This window comes from Barbus barbus (assembly GCF_936440315.1).
Source record: "Barbus barbus genome assembly, chromosome: 11".
In the NCBI taxonomy this organism is placed as follows: domain Eukaryota; kingdom Metazoa; phylum Chordata; class Actinopteri; order Cypriniformes; family Cyprinidae; genus Barbus; species Barbus barbus.
The window spans coordinates 25,796,243-25,822,731 of NC_136739.1; the positions used below are offsets into that span (position 1 = coordinate 25,796,243).

General features: G+C 36.2%; 1 protein-coding gene across 1 annotated transcript in view; it reads right to left on the minus strand.

Moving 5' to 3' along the window:
- Positions 1-785: 785 nt before the first annotated feature.
- The window catches only part of LOC306877311 (glucosylceramide transporter ABCA12-like), a 43,491-nt gene continuing 17,787 nt past the window's right edge, over positions 786-26,489 (minus strand). Inside the window, exons 21-45 of the mRNA XM_079429012.1 lie at positions 26,254-26,472; positions 25,450-25,646; positions 24,867-25,024; positions 23,787-24,023; positions 22,640-22,787; positions 22,213-22,459; positions 21,279-21,368; positions 20,486-20,585; positions 17,657-17,784; positions 16,827-16,914; positions 16,196-16,301; positions 14,880-14,934; positions 12,031-12,208; positions 11,546-11,661; positions 10,543-10,702; positions 9,683-9,936; positions 9,354-9,558; positions 8,125-8,234; positions 7,830-7,980; positions 4,277-4,411; positions 3,820-3,923; positions 2,775-2,867; positions 2,497-2,602; positions 2,041-2,178; positions 786-1,681 (exon numbers count right to left, since the gene is read on the minus strand). Of these exons, the coding sequence (XP_079285138.1) occupies positions 1,580-1,681; positions 2,041-2,178; positions 2,497-2,602; positions 2,775-2,867; positions 3,820-3,923; positions 4,277-4,411; positions 7,830-7,980; positions 8,125-8,234; positions 9,354-9,558; positions 9,683-9,936; positions 10,543-10,702; positions 11,546-11,661; positions 12,031-12,208; positions 14,880-14,934; positions 16,196-16,301; positions 16,827-16,914; positions 17,657-17,784; positions 20,486-20,585; positions 21,279-21,368; positions 22,213-22,459; positions 22,640-22,787; positions 23,787-24,023; positions 24,867-25,024; positions 25,450-25,646; positions 26,254-26,472 (3,625 nt within the window). The 3' untranslated portion in view covers positions 786-1,579. The remainder of the gene's footprint in view (positions 1,682-2,040; positions 2,179-2,496; positions 2,603-2,774; positions 2,868-3,819; positions 3,924-4,276; positions 4,412-7,829; positions 7,981-8,124; positions 8,235-9,353; positions 9,559-9,682; positions 9,937-10,542; positions 10,703-11,545; positions 11,662-12,030; positions 12,209-14,879; positions 14,935-16,195; positions 16,302-16,826; positions 16,915-17,656; positions 17,785-20,485; positions 20,586-21,278; positions 21,369-22,212; positions 22,460-22,639; positions 22,788-23,786; positions 24,024-24,866; positions 25,025-25,449; positions 25,647-26,253; positions 26,473-26,489) is intronic.

Genomic DNA, 26,489 nt, shown 5'->3' on the forward strand with positions numbered 1-26,489 from the left:
AACTGGGACTTTTGAAGTGCAGTGCTTTACTTTTATTTACACAAACATAAAAATTCAATATAAAGCATCCAAAACGTTTTAAACTTTTATGTATAATATATTTTATCCTATATGTGCTGTAAGTCATGCATGAATAAATAGATCAAATATTATTTTATCCAATAACTTTTAAATGGAAATCTTATTAGTTTGTTTCTTTTATCACAATATTGCAATTGAGTGAATATATGGGTTAATACATAATTGCATAATTTATTATTTAAGTGATTTTAAAATAAATGGGAAATTTGTTAACAAATAAAATAATATTTTATAAAAGCATGATCATTTTCAATTATCAGAGTTAACTACCATGGGTGTGATTGATTTATGTTGCAATACTACAATAGTGATTTTTATGATTTCCATTGTAATTTACTTACTGTAGGCTATAATTCAAGTACAGTTTCTAACCCTATACCTATTTCACTCCGGAAGATATTTTATGTAAATTTACTTTTAAAATTTGTCTGTAAAATGTAATGGAGATATTTAGCTTTTTAAATGCTATTGTGTGAGGGGGTTCTATATATATATATATATATATATATATATATATATATAAATATAAAGGAACACAGGTAAAGTATATCTATATAAAGGGAAAAAACAGAACATGCCTGAAATATGCCTGGATAGTTCATCATTTCCACAGCGCTACATCTTCTATGCAAAGCAATTGCATACCTCAACTCATGACATAAAGAACCAGTTGCACTACATTCAATAAGACAAATGCTCAACAACTGCATGTGAAAAATAGCTTTAATGTAAAATTAAAAGAGGAACTGTGCCTTGAAGCAGACAAAGGAAAGGGCCGATGAAATATTTAGTACATTCTTGCACAAGAGATGTGCCTTCAGAGAAAATATTAATGAGAGTGAAGATGTGCAGACATTGAAGAATCATTTATATCTTGGAGCCAAAAAGGTCTTTGTGATTTATATCAACCCTAGACAAGAGCTGCAATGATGCAGCTAGCAGTTTAAGAGGATGGACTCTTCACTCTGCATACATATTTAACTCTGTATTGAGTACCACATTGATGGCTGTTCGTGTAAATTATTTATGTTTTGATTAATATATATATACACATATATATATCCGGTAGAGCTAATAAAATTTCAAACAATTTAGTAAATAAATAACTTAATTTTCTTTGATAAGCAGCAGAGTTGTTTGATGACAAATGAAAGACTAATGGATTGCATCAAACTATGTAAACTTTCTGCATATTAACCCTTTTAAGGTGATACAAATAGCAACAAACTTCCATAAGAAGTGCCTTTAATGTTGAGCAATATTTGAACCCAAGTTTGGAAGAGCAGAAAGAGTTAATTAACACATAATTATTCATATAAATCCTCAATAATTATCCATAAGGTATTTGGCGACTTCATTATTCAATACAAAATAGATTTGTTTTGTCTTCCATAAAAATCACAACACCTAAGTAAGATATAGCCTGTAAAAGATTTCCTGTGTATTAAATTAATATCTTATTGAGGTTAATTAAATCCCATAATGTGCAAGTGTTTCATCAGTCCAAAGCATTGTACGAGTCTAGACTGTCAATGTCCGTTCCTTCAGTGACTTCCTGTTCGTCTGTGTCCGTCTTCCCCATGGCAAAGTTAATGAAAACCTAAGGAGACAAGTCAAGACAATCGTTTAGTCACTACATCACCACCTGTGTCTCTTTTCATTTCTTTCCACTTCCACCTTTGCTTCCTGGCCACTAAACATACAAGAACTACTCACTTGTTTACTCTTTAATTTGTATTTCGGTCTGTTCCCCGCACATTGACTTCAATACTGGTATACAATATAGTGTAAGGACTACTTTTATGTGTCTGTTAAAGCTTGATAAATCACTCTGAACTGTAGTTGTATGGAAAAGAGCTGTGTGAAAATTCTTCAAACAAATAGATCTCCCTTTGTGTTCCACAGAACAACAGCATGAGGGTAAATAAATAAAGACCAAAAACATCTTATGTATCTTACCTCATCCAAAGTGGTCTGGCTGACTGAGAAGTGTTTGATTTGCAGTACTGCCTTGTTGGACTCCAACAGACCAAAGATTGAAGCCACACCACCGGGAGCAACAGGCACGTGGTACTCCACCATATTTGAGTGATGATCCTTTATGAACAGAACATGGACAATGTTAACTTTTAAAATCCACTTTAAGTGCTCACATCATAAATTTGTAAGATTTTCTTATTAGATTTACTACTAATAATGTAAGTATCCCAAAAAAACAGGCATAATCAAATTTTTATGACCATTTCCACACTCTGACCCGTGCACCTGCTGTTTTAATTTTGCTGCTGCGCCTTCAAGACTTCTAAGTAAACATCTTATTTCTATTTGAAATGAGATACGGCATATTGCCGTCAAGTCAATATACCGTACTTTTCAATAACTTGAACTTCCATTATGAAGTGCTCGGTTTCTCACCTTAAGGCACGTGCTGGGGAAATTCTGCTGCATGAAGTTACTGATCATATCTACATCGTAGGAGGCTCCAGCTAAGTACATCCTCACCGTGAATCCTTTACCAAACCTGTCAGATGAACAGAGATTATTTTATCACCAGGGACAAAATTATGAAGTGTCTGCAGGAGACATCAGGCTCTAGAGCAACAATAAGCGTGGAAAACAAAAGGAGACGTGAGAGAACCATGGAAAATAATTGGTAGGAGGAAACACAGGATACAGAAAGATAAACCACTGACCTGTTTTTGATGTGCTGTAGAGATCCGAGACATCTGAACTGTCCTTTTACCATTATAGCCAGACGGGTGCAAAGAGCCTCACACTCCTCCATGCTGTAGGACACAAATACATATTGCTGAAACTCTCCGTTCATCTTTCTAAAAACCCATAAAAACTGACAAAAACTTTCTGTAGAAACACACCATACATACATATTACAAAAATAATAAGATATACATAGTGTCTTAGTATATAATATAATCACTGTCTTCAAACTTCAAATCTTTTTCAAATCTATTTACAGTTTCAGGCAATGCTTAGTAAAGCCAGTAAATAAAGTTTGTCTTAAACTTTCATTGTATCTAGTTCCTACAGATAAATTAATACAGAAGCCCACTATAAAGAAAAAAAAAAAGTACTAAAAATTCTAGGGCTGTTAAATACATAAAAATACATACATGCATTTATATGTGTGTGTGTGTGTATACAGTGTATGTATATATATATATATATATATACACTGTATACACACATAACATTTACATTTACTAAATTTTGTTTGTTAATGTTAAAACAATGGTTAAAGATAATCTGTTTATATATACTACTATTTACTATTATATAATACATACATATACTGTATATACTTAAAGATATTTAATTCAATAAGATAAAATACAAATTCTGCATTTGTTATAATATGTAATGTTTAATCTTCATACAGTTTTGTGAAATACAAATGCATTTGAATAGAATTTGAAAGATATTTTTTCAATGCATATATCTAACATCTAAAAGACTGTTCCTTAGTACAGTGACAATATAAAGACCAGTTACTGTCTAAATAAAATTATGCTTAATATTTTTCTCAGTGCAAATAGGTCTGTATACAGTACATTAAAATATTTAGCTGCCTAATAATTATTAATTTAATTTACAAAATTATTAACAATTCACAAAAAATGTCCCTCTGGTTTTCAAGACTAAATTTTGCCTTAATGCATCATTGCTACCACCTATTTTTTTGGAGGAGCCGATGCAGCGTGAGTCAGGAACGATCATTACCTGTGTGATGTCAGGACCACAGCACATTTGCCCATCACTTGCTCAGAGATGATCTTCCAAAGGTGGCGTTTGGAACGTGGGTCCATTCCAGAGCTGGGTTCATCCTGAGAGGTTAGAGGAGACATGTACAGTAAGAAACATGTGGGATGTTTCTCTGTGCTAACAGAACTAAAGAAAAACCTAATGCAAAACCCACACACTCTCCAGGTTAATGCAATCGTGCAATGCACCGAGCCAAAATTTTAAGTCAGAATAACTCATATGCTGAGACTTTGGCCAAACAGCACACCAACGCATTTCAGAGGTGTTTGTAACAAGTGTGCAACATTTTACCCATTCAACCCCCTCAGAGCAAGCTCAGGATAACATGCAATACAGTGATTTATAGTGTAGCTGTATAATTTACTAAACATTAACTAGTCTCAGCCTGGCAGGATAATGTGAATTTTTTGCTCACCAGGAGAAGGATCTGAGGGTTTCCGATCAGGGCCAAGGCTGTCGACAGCTTCCGGCGAGTTCCGCAACTGTAGCTCTCACTTGTGTTGTGTCTATGGTAATTCAGCTCCAACTTTTTCAACAGATAGTTCACAACCTGGAGAGAGAAGACTGCATGTTAATAAGAAAGCAGATCTTTACATTTTCTAATGTGAAATATTATATTTTTTACAGCGATTTTTTTGCTAATATCTTCTTTTGCTAATAATAATAATAATTATTATTATTATTATAAACAAGCGCAGCAAACCAAGCCATTGTAAATTACAATTTTTAATCTGAAAAATCACAATTATATTCAACCCCCAAATCAAGCCTTATTTTAAAGCAGGTTCCACACTTATAATTCCGTCATAATTTCCCTGCAATTTATTTGATTAACAAAGCAATAATTGTCCCCAAAAAGGCTTAACAAGTTGTTCTAACACATGAACTGTGTGGTCTTGACATCATAATGAGTCACTTTGAATAATGTTTTGATTAAATGCCTGTTGACATTTGACCCCACACAGAGCATGTCATGGTTTCTGCATTCATTTAACTAATTGGATTCATACATCAAAGGATCCAAGTAGGCATTCTATGAATTTAAATAGCTTCTCATAAACCTGCAAGAAACCATAAAGAACTCTCTGTGTAATAGGGGTTATATGCACCTACAGATCATCTTTTTGGGTCAGCACTGTACTGCACGCTTCCCTCAGGACATCAAAATTTACCAGCCGTTTCCTCTAAATCCTCTAATCCAAGTTAATGGGCCAAACCGCAAAAGCCATTTCAGAGTTTCAGCAGCTTTAACGCAAAGCCTTGGTAGCCAAAAGATGACTGATGGTATTCATAGATTGTTAAGTCAATTCCTTTCCTGCCCTTTTTATACAAGGGTAACATCATCATTACAGGGTGCCGGTTTTACTTCATATATGACAAAGTTTCACTTTATATTAACCTTTCTGAAAGATTTAACAGGTTAGTTCAGCAAAACATGGATATTCTGCTATAGTTTACTCATCGTTATGTAATTTCAAACCTGTATGACTTTCTTTCTATTAACATAATGCAAAAGGACAAATTTTGTAGTATGTTCAAGCAGCTCTCTTTCTTACAATGAAAGTGGATGGTAACCAGAGACTGTCAAGCTCCAGAAGGGAAAACAGCAGCACAAAAGTAGCCAAATATGACTTAAATATTACTATTAATGTTCTTAAAGTCTTCTGAAGCTAATCGTAATAGCTATATGTGAGAAACAGAACAAATTATTTCCTGAAAATCTTGCCCTTGGTCACCATCCACTTTCACTCTATAAACAAAAGCAGCATGAACATTCTTCAAAGCATTTCCTTGGCAGAATGAAAGTCATATGCTGTAGGTTTAAAACAACATGAGGTTGAGTAAACAATGAATTCATAAAAATGTAAAAACTGTAATCAAATACTGTAGGTGGCAATCTTCATTAAGCATCTTTTTTTTCTTTTTTTTTTTTGTTAACAACTGTTTATTGAGTTTTCTTCTGGGAACAGTAGAATAAAATAAAAGCAGCTGTACAAATTTAGAACCCACCCCCTGGTAGACTTAACAAAAATAATAATAATAATTAACAAATTAATAATAAAAATAAAAAAAATAATTAATTAATATTAATAAATAAATAAATAACAATAAAATAATTTTTACAAAGATTTTAGAAAAGATGACAACATTAAAATCTGAATGCCAAGAATTTACAGTTTTCACATTAGATGAAACCATGTACTTCATAAAGCATATTAATTTTGATCTACAAAGGGACTTCTGGGATTTCTGTGGATGACTCACCTTTGAGAAGGTTCTAAGACTGTAAAAGTTTATATGCAATATTTGAGATTCTTTTTCTGCAGGTTAACCAAGTATCAGCAGAGACAAACCTGAATTAAGTTAGAGCTTGACAGAGAGGTATGTGCGTGTTTGAGCCATGTGTTCATAACGTCATAAATGTGTGTCACAGTCTCTGATCATAATGGAGTTGATATATTCGGTTCAAACATAAGGCTTCTTGATCAGACTATTGTGTGGATGCAATACAGAGAAAATAGACCTAAACCAATGTGATTTATCTTCTCAACAGTTCCCCTATATATCTTCAGTGATTTAGCTGTTGAGTACAGCACAGCCGGTTCTGCATTACAAAAATGGATGTCTTTGACTCTAAAATTTGATTTAGAAGCTCATTTATTCCACACATTTACCTATTTATTGAACCTTGGTGTCTTTTCTCATATTGACATTGCTGCTGCTTTATAAAAGCAATCAAGCTATGATTCACTGTTACACACCGTGAATGTTTTGTTTCATAAAAACACAATTTCAACTTGAAATCAATATTCATAATAAGTTGCTAATATGACATAGCAACTCTTTATGCAAGCTATATTCCCTCAGACCAGTGTTTTAATCTTTAGGAAAACTGATAAAGAGTTCAAATCTGCAGCCAAAGGCAAGTTTTGCAGAAGTGCTTTTTACCAATAATCCTGAGAGAATGCAAGATTAATTAGCTTCTTCATTAATCAATGTGGAGGAGAGTATAACTATATAGTAAACTAAGATCTATTCGTATCTTACGGAGAAGTCCAGCAGGGATTTCCAGGATGGTCAATAAAAAAACGGTGAAGTTAGTTAAGAGTAAAAAAGCCTGGTTGTAACAGCAGCATCTCAATCAAAATATATGCTGGTCCTTTCAAAATGACTGTTAAACCTCCATTTCCTGACATTTTTACATGTGTGGAAAGACGTTATCAGGTTAGAGTACCATTTGACGAAAAACAGATGCAAAATGGGTTCTGACATGATTTAACAGATAGCTGTCTGTTTCATCTCTTGCCTCTCATTTCAAATCATCAAACTCTATTAGCAGCATACATTTAATGTAGTTGCACATAATAAGGGATGTCAAAAGTACCAAAATTTCCAAATCAATCAAGTTGATGTCAAAATGTAATGATGTCAGTCTCTCTATAATATTGGCAAAGTACTCACTCAGTAAGTTCTTAGCAAGTGCTTACTAACTGACCGTTGACTGCCTTTAAACTTGTGCATGCATGACTTTTACTTTCAATTTAATTTGCTTATATACAGTTGAAGTCAAAACTTTACATACACCTTTCAGAATCTGCAAAATGTTAATTATTTTACCAAAATAAGAGGGATCATACAAAATGCATGTTATTGTGTATTTAGTACTGACCTGAATAAGATAGTTCACATAAAAGATGTTTACATATATTCTACAAGAGAAAATAAGTTGAATTTATAAAAATGACCCCGTTCAAATTGATTCTTAATACTGTGTTGTTACCTGAACGATCCAAAGCTGTGTTTTTTTAGTTGTTCATGAGTCCCTTGTTTGTCCTAAACAATTAAACTGTGTCTCATGCTAACCATGGCTGCATTTATTTGATCAAAAATACACTTTTGTAGGTCACTTTGATAAGAAACTGGCCTTGGCCAGAACGAAACAGACATTGATATAGCTGTGACCTTACCCGGTCAGTCTCCCTCTTGGAGATGCCCCTGATGCGGGCGTAAAAATAGAGATGTTCTTCTCCAGTCAGGAGGTCATCCAGTGCGTCCACCTGGGGGCAGTAACCAATGTTTATGCCCTCTCTCCTGCAGTCTATGATGTCAACCATTCTCCTGAGGACACAGGCCAGGGAGATTTATGAGCATGCAATGAACAATCACAAATGTCTAGTAAAAGAGTCTGAGTGCATTAGAAAAAGATGGTGAGCAACAGTTAAAGTAACCGATCAAGTTTTTAGAGGGGAAAACAAAAGGTACCCGTCAATGTCACGGATCTTGGCAGAGCCATCAGTAGGGCTAATGTCTCCCGTCAGCATCTTGAAGGTAGTGGTCTTTCCTGCACCATTGACTCCCAGCAATCCAAAGCACTAAGGAAGATATTGACCTCCCATTCATTTACATTGAATGTTTTGCTGTCATTGATTATTCTTAAGAGCTCAATAAATCGTGTATGAAAAACCATTCAGAACTGAAATATAATGAAGCACAGCATATGCCAAGTGCCTTGAACAAGACTTTCTGGGAATATAGCTGCATTTCCCCTCGGTGACCACATCTACATGCACATTTTCAGATAAATAACACATTGTGGTTAAATTATTATTGATTTGGCCATTTCCTTTACTGTTTGAATTTACCGAAAGTACTTTCTTGATACACATTTTTTAAGTATTATAAATCCTAATATTAATATGGAACACCAACTTTTCACAATCCAATCAATCCTCAATGCACACAATTATCAGTTTATGTTGATAATTGGAAACACACTACTGAGAAAAAGTTTTTTTTTTTCAAAGTCTCTTATGCTCACCAAGGTTGCATTTATTTGATAAAAAATTGTCAAAACTACAGTAAAAAATACTATTACAAAGTTAAAGTCTAAATGTTTAATATTTTGATATATTTTAAAATATAATTTATTCCTGTGATGGCAATGCAATTGTCAACAGCCATAACTCCAGTCTTCAGTGTCACATGATCAATTGGTGCCCAGTTATTATCCATTATACTTGGTGCTCTACTATTAATAATGATACTTATAAAAACAGTTTTTGCTGCTTTTTATTTTTGTGGAAACCATGGTATATTTTTTTCAGGATTTGTTGATTTTGAAAAGTTTAAAAGAACAGCATTTATTTTAAATAGAAATCTTTTATAACATTACAAATGCCCTTACTGTCACTTTTAAACAATTTAATGCATCCCTGCTGAATAAAAGTATTAATTTATTTTCTTGCTTATCCCAAACTTTTGAAAGGTAATATATCACGATTTCCTCAAAAATATTAAGCAGACTTATGAGACTTATGCTCACCAAGCATTTAAAAATTGTTACTATTCCAAACTTTTGATTGGTAGTGTGTACTTCATATTAAGGAAGTAAAATGGGTTGCGAATGGCAATTTATGTTTAATTTAATACTGTAATTTTCTTGTGCATGTAAACGCTCTCATAATAAATATTACTATGAAAATAGCACAGACCTGGCCAGCTGGGATGCCCACAGACAGCCTCTTCACCGCCTGTACCCTCTTGTTCAGGTTTTGGTACACCTTAGTCAGATGGCTGACCTGCAGAATATCGGCATTCGCATCGCCACGGTCCACACGCAGACGTTCAGCCACCACATCTTCATCTTCATTGGGGCTATAGCTCTGAATAACGCTCTTCTTCCAGCAGACTAACCATCTATGAAGAAATACACAAATGCATAACAAATGTAAAAATTGTACACTGCACTACAAAGTAAAAGTTTAAAAAGTAGCTCTGTGCCAGCCAGTTTGAATCCATAGTGCCAGAGCCTCAGGTATACCTGACTTTGCGAAGGAGCGTCTTGTTAAGTAGCAGACGAAGCATGAAGCAGATGAAACCCTGCAGGAACATGGAGATGTACATCCAGCCCAGAACATCCATGCTGAAGGGGTTCTTGTAGGCGTCCACTCCGAAAGCGCTCAAGATCTGCACCTGCATGTCAACCCGTGTCAACTCCATCAACCCATTACCAAAGCTGAACTGAGGGAAGACTAGGAATATGTTGCTCATGGTACGGTACACATTCTGGATGCTCTGAAATGGACAGTGAAAGCAAGTTAGAGAAGGAAGAATGATGTGCAAAGCTGCTCAGGTCTACTAAAATGTATATTATATTATATATTACATTATACAAAAGTTTGGGGTCAGTAAGTTTTTTTTATTAAATTTTAAGTTTTATTCAATAAGGATGCATTAAGTTGATCAAGTGACAGTCAAAACAGTAGCTAAATATTTCTATTTAAAAATAAATGTTCTTTTGAACTTAATATTCATCAAAGAATGATGAAAAAAATGTATCATGCTTTCTACAAAAATACTGAGCAGCACAACAGTTTTCAACATAGATAATAAGAAAAGTTTCTTCTTGTGCAAATCAGCATGATTTCTGAAGGAACGTGTGACACTTTGTAAAAAAAAATTTAAAATCTTAGAAACTGGTTTGTTTCTTTTGCAAAAAAAAAAAAAAAAAAAAATTATATATATATATATATATATATATAAAATTTTATTTTTTTTCTCCAAAAGAAACTGAAACCAGTTTATAAGATTTTTTTTCTTTTTGCTAATTTACTAATTGCTTTTTAATTTGGGGCAAAATGTGGCATGGTTATGTTAAAGTCCCTCTGACTCTTCTCTCACCTGGTCATTCTGGTTGAGCTGACCAAGGAAGTAAATAATGGATGTGGAGATGATGGTGTTGACACTGATGAAGAGATTGATGCAAACATAACCGATAAAGGCCATCTCTGTATCCTTGAATAACGCAGACAGAAGATACATCCAAGGGAAGGTGGAGAATCTGAAAAGAAACCATGTGGTAAGTGGCAAGCTTCAAAGACACATCTAAAGAGCAGAATTACAACATAGAGGAAGACAAAAGAGCCACAGTAAGACTTCTGCTTTGAGTTTAGCAAAGATAGAGAGAATATAAATGAGTTCATCTATTTTCTCTTCGTGAAGCATTCTCTCTCCTCTTCAGTTGCCCAGAATGATCTGCTTTTTTATTCATTACTCTTGGTGATTGGGGTGGCAGGGTCAAGGAAGAGGATGTGTTTAAACCGAGGAGGTACCGTGTGTGTGTGTATATGTGCACATTCCCTGGCCTGTGTGCGTGTATTGTTAGTGCTGGAAAGTCCACACCGCTCAGCTAAACAAAAGCAATTAAGCATGTTGAAGGGAAAGTGGTCGGATCGCTGTGATGTGTGGTTATTTATGGGCCAAGAACCGGTGAGCTCACAGGCAGATGAATGCGGGCCAGATTGCTGACTTCACACAATGAAGGGCCTCCCAAGCAGCCTGGAGCTCTGAAGCCTAAAGACTGACTGTGAGTGGCCTCACTGCTCTCCACAATGCAATTAACTGAGTAACGGAGTGTGTGAAATCGCTTCTTCAGAGCCCAGGCCTTGCAGGAAAGCTTCGAGCAGCTCTTCTCTTTCTAGCAGAGAGCCCAGTGTTTACCTGAAAGACGACGCATTAACTAAAACTTCCCCTTTTGCCAATGCTGCGACGTGTAGCATTTGCTGAATAATACATTCATGAAGCTCTAGTGCCTTGAGGACCTGTCAGCTCTGAGACGTTCTAATGAGACTTGTCTTGTGACAGGAAAATCTCTGGTGGTAAAGACACTCTAATGTATGCTGACCCAAATAGCACCAGCAGAAGTGTGACCGCGCCGAGGTTCTGCCTTTCTGTGAATGCTGGGAGCTGGAACGCTGCTATCATCGCCACTGAGAGGACCACGGGAACCATGTAAAGAGCCTGAAATGACATAGAAAAGACCTCATAAATACAAACAGTTTTATGTAATATGTATGGTAAACACTTTCATTAATTTACATTTATGCACTTGGCAAATGCTTTTATCCAATGCAACATACATTGCATTCAAGGAATTAGTTCTTGCCTTCCCTGGTAATCAAAACCTTGGCGTTGATAGCGCCATGCAATACTCTTTTGGATATTATTAATATTAAATATATTATATAATTGAATTTGCATTAATCTTAGAACTCAAAAAGGGTATTTCATGTTCTGGGTTGTAATTACTTGTTCATGGTTTTTGGATTTTTTTTCAAAACAATACAATAGATCCCAAAGGTTGAAATGTATCAACTAATACTGAAGTACCATATCAAAGAAAAAGTTGATGGTCCAGTAGAAAGGTTCGCTGATGCCAGAGATCTGCTGGAGCCTCTTGGAGCCAGTGTGATGTTCCTGAACCTCATAGATGACAAAGCTTGCAGTCATGATGGAGTAGCCAGTGAGGACACAGAGAGCAACCAGGATGCTGACCAAACCGCCCACCCTTGTGGAGAAGAAAAGAAAGTAAAGGGTCAGTAATATTATTTTTTAATTTTGTTAAATTAAGTATTTTATGCTCATCAAGGTTGCATTTATTTGATGTGTGTGTGTGTGTGTGTGTTTTCATGCCATTGATGAATACAAAGCTCAAAAGAACATAATTTATTTAAATAAAACATATTTTCTGTTACTTTTTATTAATTGCCTATGCTGAATAAAAGTATTAATTAATTTTTTTTAAAAGAACAAATCTTACTGACGTTAAACTTTTGAACGGTAGTGTATTTATTACATGCACCAATAAATTGTTCACATTAAGACCTGAAGTGTGTAATAATAAAGTAAACTGGTACATATCTGTACACTTAATGCACACACCAGCAGAGCATGATATATTCTGCGGCAGCGGTCAAGTGCAGTGAGAGACATTTTAAATGCATGTCATGCTGTCTTACCCTTACAATACAAACTGCACTCAAAGTCTCTCACATGAGTTTAACACTGTTCTTCAGTCAAGCTCAATGCACTTACAGCGGCACCAGACACAGTGAGGAGAAAAGATGAAAGCCGTAAGAGTTAAGATCTCTCTATCTGTGAGAATTGTGTAAGACAGAGTCAGAGACGATCAAGAGTTCAGTCTCAGCAGGACACTTCTCCTTCTACCAGACACCAGCCGAGCTTTTGTCTTTAATGCTGCCCCTCTGCATCCCATCTCTGCTCTCAATAACTGTGCCTCCAAAAAAAATACTGAGAATGGAGGACAAATAAGAACGAACTGATCTCAGGGAAAGACAGAAGACCCATACCACAGAGTGTTGAGCCTGAACAAAAAAGCAAAGATCACTTTATATATTCAGATAAGTAGGTCTCAGTTGATTGATCAGTGACGTCAAAGCATAAGCTAACTATATAGTACTGGTTCTCTACAGCTTCAGACTTTTCTAGACAATTTTGGAACTTTGTTTTGCAGCCTTGTTAGATTGACTTGCACATATTGTAGCACTCATCATTACTTTGAATCCAACGCGACCATCTGATGCCAATAAAGACTGTTGGACTTGACCTATTTTAGCTATAATTCCTGAAAACAATAGGTTATTTTATTACATAAAACTATTCCAGGCAGTTGCTGGTGCTATAAAAATGACAAACCTCATGATAAAATGGCGCTAAACTACAGTTAAATCACTTGAGATCGTTTTGGTCCTAACTAAGATAACAACAAATGTATAATTCAAACATATGGCTACCATCAAACAATCAGATTTCATCAGCTATGAGACAAGGTTAGAAATCACTCATTATGTTACTGAAACATAATCTTTTAAGATTTTGAAGTAGATTCAATAGAGTGCTGCAGGGATGACGTAGTTTTGTAGAAAGGTTCCCTTGAAAAAAAAAATGCCAATTAGCTTCCAAAGGCTTTTGGATTAGTGCAGAAAATAAGCTCTGTAACCAATAAAAGTTTATGATTCTTACATGTTTGGTTCATTAGTATCATCTTCACAATGAACACAACTTCTATACATTTTGAAGCCTAAAACAACTGGTAGAAGTAAACGGTTAAATGTCTTCAATGTCACCAACACTAAGTTTCTAACAAATTTTTATTCAAAATCTACAAGCTGGGAGAAGGTTTGAGAGTTTGCAGTAAAAATAGAACAAGCCAGTAAAAGTGGATGAGTTTTTCTGTTCTGCATAAGGGCGATTAATTTCTCCAACGATCTCTGTAGTCTCATTCAGCCAATTGTTAGCAACCGCCTTTTTCAAGACACGTATAAGCTTAAAAAAATCATGAGGGGGGTTTTACTGATGTATACATGTTGTAGAATAAAACGTGAAAATATTTTGAGCTTGGGTTAACCTCAGACCTTATTTCAGCCATTTAACCCTGAAAGTTTCAAAATTCCAACTCGATTCTGGGTTTCAGGACTCATTCCTGCTGCAGTACTTGAAACAGTTGCCTGAGGCTGTTACCAATATGGCCACCAAGTGCTCGACTTGCCTTAAAGGGACTTTGATATAGGTGTCTGGTATACGAATGCATTACTTTCTGCTCTTTTCAGCTACTCTCAGGGGCTTTCTTGAGTAGCCAACCAATTCTTCTTCCTTTTCCTGCCTTCTCTACATGTTGTTTCCCTTCTCAAGAAATCCCTTTCTCAGGCCTAAGTAGCAGGCGTCAAGCCAGACTCATCCCAGCTGCGAGAATGAAACAATTGCGCTCATTTTACAGAGCATGTCTTTCAAATTTAGGCACGGTTGAAATTGCCCACAGTGTTCAAAATACAGGCATGTTTGGGTGGCGACGTTGAATCAATTAACCTCCGAACCACCTTCAGAGTAAACACACATTATATTGGGTTAGTAATCAATAAGCCAAGCTCAGGAAAAAAATCAAAGAGGAGTAAATACAGGAGTCAAATTACATTAGTTCAAGTGCTCCACTAGAATGAAAATGTCACAGCAATGTTTGCATATCTTATCTAAAGCCCATCATTTGGCTGATTGCTTTCTTTTCCCCACCACTGGGTCTGTGATTTTGTACCGGCCGTACTAATATGCTCAGTCTGTATTTGGTCCCACAGAGTACTTTATCTGCTTTAGCTGCCAGACAGAAGGACGTGCGAGCATGCATGGATATGTGTGTGTGTGTGTGTGTGTGTGTGTGCTCTTACATGACATCCTCGTCTTGCACTTGTCCAGGGTAAGGGTGGCTGGATATGGAGATGGCTATAAAGAGAGATTTTAGCACATGAGAAAATATACACTTGCCCAGCAAACACGTGACTGGCAATCTGCTCCTCCCATGAACCTTTTCTGAATTTATGCTCTGTTTTGCCCTGAATGACTTCACCGGCTACATTTGAATGAATGCATCCCCCCCTTTCCATTATTGACTGGTGGGATTGCATTAATCTTGCCTGGAGGCGGACAGTGAATCTCAGCCACTGGGCCAGTCTGGCAGTGTTGAAATAAGACCAGCTCTATTCCTTCATTTCAGTTCTCAGCACCTCTAATTAGCATTCAGAGCGCTCTGCCTCATGGTGGGAGACAGAAAAGACGCACTGCCCTCTGTCTAAGGGTAGTGGTATTACATTATTTTCAGTCTCAGAGGGCAAGAATTATATTTCAGACTATTGCAAAAAACATATTTTTATATAAACAGTAATTATTGATACATGAAGACAAGAAGAACCTAGCTGTGTTCTTTGTAGTCAGTTAGAAGGTCTCCTCCTGCCTAAGTGGGCGGCTCTTACTCAGAATAAGCTGCTAAGTGGATTAGACCTTACACAGCAAGTCAAAACTTTAGATATGCAAGTCTAAGTGCACATTAACTCAAGCTAACCTAACACATTTCATCTGTTATACAATGTGAAAAGTATTAGATATACCCTACTATTTCAATGTTTGGGGTAGGTAAGATTTTTTAAATGTTTTTAAAAGAAGTCCTTTATGCTCACCTAGGCTGCATTTATTTGATTAACAATAAAGTAAAAACAGTAATATTGATAAATATTATTACAAATTAAAATAATTATATTTTATTTAAATTATTTTAAAATGTAATTTATTCCTGTAATGGGAAAGCTGAATTTTTAGAAGCCATTACACCAGTCTTCAGTCCTACTAAGATGCTGATTTGGCGCTCAAAAACACTTGTCCTTACTATCAGTGTTGAAAACAGTTGTGCTGCACAATATTTTGTGGAAACCGCAATACATTTTGTCATATTTTTATTTCGAGGATTCTTTGATGACTAGAAAGTTCAAAAGAACAACATTTATTTGAAATAGAAATCATTTTAAACATAAATACTTTATCAATTTAATGAATCTTTCTTGAATGTATTATTTCTTTAAAAAATTACATTACTGCCTCCAAAATTTTGAATAGCAGTGTTTTAGCCTAGATTTAGATTCTAGAATCTACTAAATCTAGATTTAAAGAATCTACAAAACTATACAGTATTGGAGAGAGAGATTTAACGAACCATATTGTTGTCGTTTCTCTGGTGGCAGATTGGATCTCAGGATAAAGTTGTTAAGGCTGTTGAGGTAAGCAGGCATGGTGTGGTGACCTTCTGGATTATACCAAACCTGTGTGAACACAAATATTACTACAATGCACAACAATTCCTTTATAATCACTTTCTAAAGGCTCTGTTCTAAAATGTACCAAGCTGCATGAAAACTAACAACTCAGTATTTCAACAGGCATAATAATATACAGCTGGGAAATAATATAGGGTAAAATAATGCATTTGTTCTGTACTTAGACTCATCGATTGTTTTGGTACTGAATCAACTCTTTCTCCTGCTTCATTTGCCATCTTTAAAAGTTTTTATTTTTTTTCCACATTGCATTCTTCATAAAGAATGCATGCAATATTGCCTTAAAAGTTTGCCCAAAAAAAAAGTATCTTGGAGAGCAACATAATTATACTGCCTACCTTTTGGAACAGCTTTCACATCAGGAGGGTGATTATGATGCATTAAAATGCTGCCTACGTGGCAGCTTACTTGGTTTTGGAACATAGCCTGTTAGTGTCTACACAAACTGCTACGTTGGGACAATGAGCCACTTTGCCATTGGGGCAATGTAATATCACTCATCCAAATTACCTTGCTAAGGGTTCTGTTTGCTGGCACATCTAACATGTCCATCTTAAGATCAATGGGAAGAGGCTTTCCAAAGTCCCAGCCTCCATATCTGAAACAAAGCACAAAACAACTTACGTTAGGGCTCATAACTCCTGGCTGGTGTAACATTTTTTTTTTTCACTTGTTTACACATTTACTGGAACCTTTTTTTTTTTTTGATGCCATTTATACATTTGTTTAGGTTTTATACTTCATGGTTTATAGGATTTTTAAAAAAAATAGCATTTTAGAATAATTGGACTGCACATGCAAATTTATGTTATTTCCTACATTCTTTACATATTAAATCTCAATTTATTTAACAATAAATTTAGTGTTTTCAGACACTAAAGACATTTTCCTTGATATACTGTTAATTAATAGTTTTATTAATAGTAATATGCTTTATTGAATTTCCACTCAATTTATTACAAGAGCTGTGATTTGCCTTTTTTATTACTATTTTCACCACCACACCGAGGCAGGGCTGTGTATTATATTACAATTTTTTGGAAGAGCAATGTATGAATAATAAATGCTAGCCTTACTATTTTAGGTGTAAAAAAGTATTTTCATGCCAGCAGCACGTCCCAATGCTGTGTGCTATTTGACTAGGATGGAAAATGTCAGCTGGTCGGAAATGCCATGATAAAGACAGGATAAAGTGCTTCCTCTTTAATTATTAATAAGCCTACAAGCGGTTCATAAACTCCTTAATATTCCACCTCACCATATTTTGAACTAGTGACATAAAGGAAATATCTTATGAAATAAGTTTAATGCTGTGAAATGCTATGTGTGATAAAATTCACCTGTTTCTGATGAAGTCATTGGCAGTGGCCAGCAGGTAGTCCTCTATGTTGATGCCTGTCAGGTTGTAGACAATCTGGGATGATGGATTTCTTTTGTGAGGTGGTTCGAAATTGATTGCAGGACATGACTGAAAGGGAGAGAAAAGAGAGTGATTTAACTATTTGATCCCTGTCAATTCAAGAGTAGAATTGGCCACGCCCCACAGGAAGCTGAATTTAAAGGGGACCTGCTGTGCAAAAATCACTTTTATAAGGTGTTTGAACACATTTGTGTGGCTGCAGTGTGTGAAAACAACCAGCCTATAATGTTAAAAAACCACCAACTAATTGTTTTATAAAACCAATAAATCATAAGCAGTCTCTCCAGCAGTCTCCCACCCATTTGTGACGCTCTCTGCCCTATCAGCATAAACACAGTGAGAAGCTGCGGTCCGCCTAAATGTTTAGGAATCAATACCAACGTTTCGTGCGTGAACGTCAGTTCCAGAAAAAGTAAGTATCATGTGTTTGTTTTCCAAATTGCCTTTCTGAAAGTGCTTCTTGGCTAATTGCTAAAGCTATTGTCTCTGCCTGTTTTCACTGATGCTGCCTTCACGTGCTGCCAGAATGATCGTGAATAGGAATGTGCAGTGTTGGTCATCTTACTTTAAAAAAGTAATTAGTTACAGTTACAAATTACTTCTCCCAAAAAGTAATTGAGTTAGTAACTCAGTTGCCACACTGTAAAAGTAATTAGTTACTCAGCAAAGTAACTGTGGCGTTATTTTTTATGTTCTATAACGCTGTTACGTTCTATAACATCTTTAACGTTTATATTAACTGATTGAAGAATAAAAACACTATATACAGTATTTTAGAGCATTTGGTATTTATTTTAACTCAACAGATTGCAGCCTGTCATATGATGCATAGAAATAAAACCATATAGAAAATAAATATTGAAAATAAAATTCAAGTGCAAAATTAAGACACACAAATGTAAACAACAGAACACTATCCTACTCTTAAATATTCCGTAAAGTAACAAAATTAAATATTGAAAATAAAATATTCACACATTCTACATTTAATAATAATAATATTCTACATTTGGACTTGGGTTAGCAGCTGCAGCAGCAACAAGTGTCATATTCGCATGGGTTGATGTAAGGTGCTTCATTAGATTTGAGTTACTTGATGCAGACGTGGATAACGTTTTTTTTCCCCTGGGCATAGCGTGCATGTTACATACACATTCTTGCCTTTAATTTCCATGAGTGAGAAGTAGTGCCGGTACTTACAGTTAGAAAACGCTACCTTTGAATTTCCCTGGCTCGTCGCCATTGTCGCGGTCTTGTGTGTTTAGTGGTAGTAAGAGCTTGCAATGAGAGAGCGTGAGCAGGGCATCCGCCCACCCAGCCAATCATCATCGCATTTGCAACGGTGTCATCATCCCCACCACTGCTCTCTCCAGGCAGCTGATGTGTAGCCAAAGCCTGACACCTCCTCGCGCTTTATTCAACCAAATTGTAGTAACGCGCCACTTTACATTCTCAGTAACGATAACGGCGTTGCAACGATGGGAAAAGTAATTAATTAGATTACTCCGTTAATGAAAAAATAACGCCGTTAGTAACGCCGTTATACTTAAACGCCGTTACTCCCAACACTGGGAATGTGGTAGTTAAAAGCTGCATATGAAAGCAATGTGAGTTGATCGCTTGAAGTTGTTGAGCTCATAATCAGAAGTGGGGCTTATAAAGTTTGTGATAGCATGAGACCAGCTATGTTGTTATTTTTATCCCGCCGTGCTCCCTGTCTGTGTAATTCATAAACGCAAATTTATAATGCACAGTATAATCAGATGACAGACTTTGAAACAGAGTATGTTTTCTGTAAAGATAACAGGCTTGTATTAATAGTGTAATGTTTATTTGCAAAGGCTAGCACTGCTAATGCCGGAGCTTGAGCTCTTGAAGCTCCACCCTCTTCTCCGGGAGCAACAGCTCATTTGCATTTAAAGCAACATACTCAAAATCAGCGCATTTTGGCTCATACTCTAAAAGTGGCCATTTTAACAAGCTATAAACATTTATCTGTGGAGTATTCTGAGCTAAAACTTCACATAAACGCTCTGGGGACATCAGAGACTTATTTTACATCTTGTAAAAAGGGGCATAATAGGTCCCCTTTAAATGACAAGTAGTACAGACACAAGATTAACACAAATTTGGTGACAAAACATTATATATTACATCCTTAACTTGACTAATAAGGCCTATTTACTCCATAATACGTAATTATTTTTCCTCAGTTGACATATTTCCCTAAATTAAGTTAAACTAAACTGAAAACCTTGAAAAAACAACCATGGAGAACCACAACATGTGCACCAAAGCTTTTTTTTATGATTAACTCAAATTAAATACAAGGTGGCATTTCGAACATGAATTATTAATAAAAATATATTATGTAAATAACATATGTTTTGCTAATGATAATGTTTATGTGTAAATTAAACAGAAAAATCATTATTTTTACATAACATTATTCATTATATCATATGATTTATAATTATTAAACATTTCATGTTTCTACTTGCTTAAATTACAATTTTCATTCTACATTGTGTTTGTTGCCTCGTTGTTGCCTCAAAGTCAGGAATTGAATTTAAAATGCATTCTGAAATCAATTCTGAAGGGTGCGCAACCCTGCTGTGATCAACAATCTCCTTCACGCTATCGAAACACTAATGATCTTTATCAATATTTAAACGCTGAGAGATGCACATCATTGAGGATATGTGATCATGTTGTTTGTGTTATGATGGTTATGCTCTGTTTGACCCACCTGCACTTGGTCGCTACACTTGCAGGTGGTAAATGTAGCAGAGCTGTTGCCTCTGGAGATCCAGGTCCCGCTTGCTGCAGTATGTCTCTCTTTGCAAACCCTGTAAAAAAAAATGTTTTCTTGTAGCAAAAAGAAGAAGAATACAATATTCTACGTGCAGGAACAGTGTGATGATTATTTGGAAGGTATCAGTGAAAAAATCGGTCCTATAAACACGAAATGCATGAGAAATGCAAATTATCCCTGGGTGAATTTCACAAAAATATGTGCAGAGAGGTTCTTCTGTGAGATTTACACCCATATACAGGAGCATTATTATAAGCTCTTACAATGGAATTACAAAAGGCAGAGCTTTCAGATGTGTGGGTAAAAGAGAGAAATAGAAAAACAGTGAACACGAAAGCAAGAGAGTGTTTGTGATTGAGTTACAGAGTGAGGAAAAAGAGTAAGATGAGCCAAGATGGGAAAATAGCGTGATAAAAAACAGTGATAGAAAACTAAAAGTGGCACATTAGTGTGATGAAATTGACCAGGAACACGAGAAGACCTACTGATACAAGCAGACAGAGTATCAGAGTCCCAGGGCTTAGCAAAAGAGATGGCGACCAGAGCTTAGGAACAGACCTGCGAAGATCAGAAGGGCTGAAATCATAGCCGGCAAAAATGAAAGCCATTTGCAGTGCCTAGGTGAGCTGATGCTGTGATATGTAATCACTCATGGCTTAGAGCGGCCTGCAGTCTGATTACTGAGCTCAGAGTGCTGGGTCACTAAGACATATGGATGATTACTTACGAATCTGTGGGGTCTCTCGTGCAGACGTGGTCAATTCCTGGATGCGACATCATGGAATCTACAAGACTGTTGGCGGCGGGATTCTGATTGCTGAGGAGAGAACATGCAATGGCAATGTTTAAGACTGGGTGAAATTACACTATATTTCTTATTACTTTGATGGTGACAAAAAATAAACAACATTAGAAATATTGGTTCTATGTGCTTTTTTTGGCCATTAGTTCATCAGCAAAATGTGGCAATTAGCTAGTTTTGTGCAAGTGACCCGTAATAATGAGAGGTATTTTAAAAGCATCTCTGTCATAAACCTCATTAGCAGTAAGGAATTCAAAATATTGCAGATAATCAGTTATTTAGAATCTGTTTTTTGTATCATTCAATGAACAATTAGTTAGCATCATCACTCAAAAATGTTCACACAAGACTTGGTGAGGCATTTTATATGCTTTGAAAAGTTGTAGTAAAATATCAAGTATATGGAGGTATATACTGCAGTTTATTGTGTATTTTGCATAAATAAAAATGATTACATGTAATTATTTCCTTGTGTTCATTTAGTAATAAAAAACTCTAAAGACAAATTGCCTGATAATCTGCCGGATGCTACATTTTACTGTGTTTTACTTCTTGCACTTATATTTTCAATAATGACCAGATGACAATACATTAAGTGTAACAATATTATCAACCTTCTTTTAAGTAGATCATCAAAATATGAAACAAACAAGGTCATAGGTTTGATTTCCAGAGAATGCATGGACTGATTAAATGTATACCATGAATGCAATGCGTGCAATGTAAGTCACTTTGGATAAAAGTGTCTGCAAAATGCAAAGATGTAAATGAATAGATTATTAAAACAAATTAAAATGTCTGTATTTCGGCAGTACCCATATTTCCAAAATTTTGACTGTTTTGAAAAAGTGAGTCTAACCTGAAGAAGCTATACTGTTCATCAACGTGGTACAGAGCAGGAGAGAGCACAATCTTAGGAAAGTGCTGAAGATCACTCTTGATGGAGCCCAGGCCCATGGCAGCAATTACAAAGAGTACAGGCAACAACACCTGGGAGAAGAGCCCCTTCCAGTCCCTCCTGGAGTGATGCACGCGTTTCAGCAACATGGCCATCACCCGCTGCACGGTCAAAGCGAACCCACGCACGGCCGAGGTCCCAGTGAGGCCTAGAAGAGAGAAGAAGAGAGTGTGCCACATGAGACAGATGCAATCATCTCATCTCTTCAATCCAGGCAAAGTCTAAAGATGAGCTTTTTCAAAGCTTTCAAGGGGTAATTGGGAAAGTACAGGTCATGGAACTAATATTCCACAAACTGCTGCAAAACTAGTCCTAAGAGCCTACTTACTGGCTTTCTCTCCAAGGTACGTGCTGTTGAGATCGTCAGGAATGCTGTCTCTTGAGTCAAAAATGTCATTTGCTATCACAGACTCTGACACAGACCAGGTTTCACTTTCTTTAGGCTCTAAGTCGTCTCGAGTCAACTGCAGGAACACCTGAGAAAGCACAGTGTCTTTATGAGTGCACTTGGACAGGGTTGTATCATGTTTTCCTATGGTTTTGTTAGGATAACATTATTGGGGTGGTTACTAACACACCCCCCCCCCTTTTTTTTTTACATAATATGTTAACCATATTTTACTTGACATGTTCTACAATCCCCAATCCTTCATAAATAATATGCACTTTGATTGAAATGTAAGTATTAGATTGCTCAAAAATATATTTTTGTGTAAATAAAATGATTATCTGGGTACAATTGTGGTAGAATTTTCAGCTTTCAAATTCAAAATCTCATGTTAAATTCAATGTGTTACTTGCTAGTTACTGGTAATTATTTGTCAAATTTCCAAATGATGTGTAAACCCTACAGCGTTTATTTCCCAGTGTGAATGTGTAGAAAATGATGGCAATTTGTGATTTGGGAATATTGAAAAGCATGAAAATTCATCTTTAAATGCAAAGTTCAAACAAATATAAACATTTTGTCATAATTTAAAGCCTTTTTACACCAAGGACGTTAACTAGAGCAATAGCGTCTTTATAATCTTTATAGTTATCGTTCTTGGTGTGAACAGGCAGACACACAAGTTGGACAAAAATTCTGAGGGAATATAAAAAAAAAAAAAATCTCCATTTCGAAGATAAACGAAAGTGAACTAAAAGCCTCTGCAACCCCAGCTGGTAGCCATGACTGTCAGGTTGGGAAACCCTGCATTAGATGACTAAAATAAGTAGCCTACACAAATAGCATTTCAATAATTAAATATCTCCCAGCCCTACTTAGAATCTGATTTTGGATTATATGATATAATGATTCCTGCATTATATGAGCCAAGAATCCCAGGGAACCTAGTATGGAACCAGCTTCCTTTGGCAGTCTTGGGCTGCACTGCCTGAGGCTTTAAAGGTCACTGAGCAGGCAGTCTGAAGCCCAGTGGAACTGGCCGAGTCCATAATCCAGTCCTGCATCTGGGTCTTCTTCTGATAATTACCTCTTCCAGGGTGGTGTCGGAAATGCCATAGCAGCCCAGCTGAAGCTTGTCCAGATTCTGATCCAGACCGGTGAGCAGAGAGTGGTACGCAGCTGCATTCTGGGGGGTGTACGGTGGGAGGGCATAGACCAAATCGCCCACCTCTCCCTCCTTCTGCTGAGCGTCAGGCAGGTAGGATTGAATGAATGCCCTGACTTCTTCAATGTTAAACTTATCGTTTGAATCAGGAGTCTGAACCTGAACCAAAAACATAGAAATGCATGTTGATATTATGACAAATTATAAAATAAAAATTCTGGAACACCACAATGACACATATTACCACAGTAATATCATAGTATATGAATATAATATTCATTATATTCCATTGAATATATACAATAATGATCAAAAGTTTAGGGTCAGAAAGTTTTTTTTTTTTTTTTTAAGAAATTAATACTTAATACTGTTAATCAGCAAAAGATTGTTTACATTTTTTTACAATTTTCAAAAGTGGCAGTCAAGACATTTTTAATGATATGAAAGATTTCTATTTCAAACAAATGCTGTTCTTTTGAAAGTTACATTCATCAAGGAATACTGAAAAAAGTGGATAAAAAATTCGCCATTGAAAATTATAGATAAAATATAGCTAATAAAAACTTTTCCTACATTGATAATAATAATAAATGTTTCTTGATCAGCAAATCAGCTTTAGAATGATTTCTGAAGGATCATGTGACACTGGAGACTGGAGTAATGACGCTGAAAATTCAGCTTTGCCATCACAGGAATAAATTACATTTGAAAATGTCTTTAAATGGAAAAAAGTATTTGAATGGAAAAAAAATATTACATAGTATTACATTTTACTCTATTTTTCATCAAATAAATGCTGCCTTGATGAGCAATAAGATACTTCTTTGAAAAACATTGAAAAACTCTTACCACCCGAACGTTGAATGCTTGTTTATATCAATGTATCTTGGTATAAATATTATACCATTGTATTGTACTCCAGTACTACCTTGGTACTTTTTATGAGAGTTGAACTCAAGTAAGAACTTAGTTGGAGTAACTGACACACTAACACACATGTACCTTCTTTGTGAGGGTGAGGTTGTAGCCCTTAGCCAGCTTGTCTTTGAGGTAGAAGGGCGAACCACAGCATTTGAGGCCTCCGCGCTCCAGGAAGGCGATGCGGTCACTGAGAACTTCAGCCTCATCCAGGTGATGGGTGGAAAGAATGATGGTACGCTCTGGACAGTTAAACAAAACCAACAGAGAGGCATGTCAAATCAAAGATTCACTGATACAGGCAGACAGAGAGAGAAAGACTCTGAACAAAAAGCTGATGTACAACGATAACACAGGAGAATCTGACACGACCCTCTTTTACGGTCTTAAATCCTTGCTCAAGATAAATTCGCTAACTGTCTCCACGGAAGATAATTAAACATCAGAGGGAGCATGACGGATAACAATCAGTCATTACTACATCTGCGTCTGGATTTTTCCTTGTCTGGATCTGACTGCACGCACCTTGAGAAAATCCATTCAAGCCTAATTCAATTCTATACCAAGTGTCAGATACCCGATAAGAACAAAGTCCTTTGGGGAGTTTGCTACAGGTACAAGCCAGGAGATTATTTTCACCCTGGTCTGAATTGCAAGGGGATTTCACCTTGCTTGTGCTGAAGGACAATGTCCCAGATGCTGCGTCGGGAACAGGGATCCACCCCAGTGGTCGGCTCATCTAGCACCACCAGCCGTGAGCCTCCAATGAAGGCAATGGAGATGGATAGCTTCCTTTTCATACCTCCTGACAGGGTGCCGACACGCTTGTGGCGGTGGGCGTGCATGTCTGTTTCCATTAGGATTCTAAGACAGGAAAAAGAGGGACCATGTTAATGCAAATTTCTCATTTAGCTGATGATAACCTCTAAGCCAGATCATTACCATCATGTCATTCCAAACCTGTATAAGTTTCTTTCTTATGTTGAACACAAAAGAAGATATTTTGAAGAGCCAAACAGTTGTTAGTCACCATTTACTTACACAGAAGGAAAATAAATACTATGGAAGTCAATGGGGACCATCAACTGTTTGGTTACCAGCATTCTTCAAAATATCTTCTTTTATGTTCAACATAAGAAAGAAACTCATACAGGTTTGAATCGACATGAGGGTAAGTAAATGATGACAAAACTTTCATTTTTGGGTGAACTATTCCTTTAAAGAGCATAAAGTAGTTTAACTTGGCAGCTGAACTTCTTTAAATTAAGAGTAGGTTGTAGTGTGGGAAGCTTCAGTTTTAAAGTAAAGTAGTTCTAAGTAGGTTAAAGTAGCTTCCCCAACACCATTAAGGGCACATTGGAAACCTACATGTAATATAAATTAAGATAACATATAGCTTCTGTAAAAAGTTATTTTCTTTAAGGGACAGAACAACATAATAACATACTGTAAGACGAGTACTGAAACTTACCTTCGCACTTGTTCGTTCACTTCCTGTTTGGTCCAGTGGGGAGCTTTAATCTGAGCATATAGCAGCAGGTGTTCCTTTGTGGTAAGGTGGTCAAACAGGACATCATACTGCATGCACACGCCCATCTCCTTACGCACATCATCTATAGACGTCTGCATATCCATACTATACACCTCAATGGTGCCGCTGGTGGGTGCAAACAACCCTGTCAGAAGTGACCTGAAACAAGAAAACAC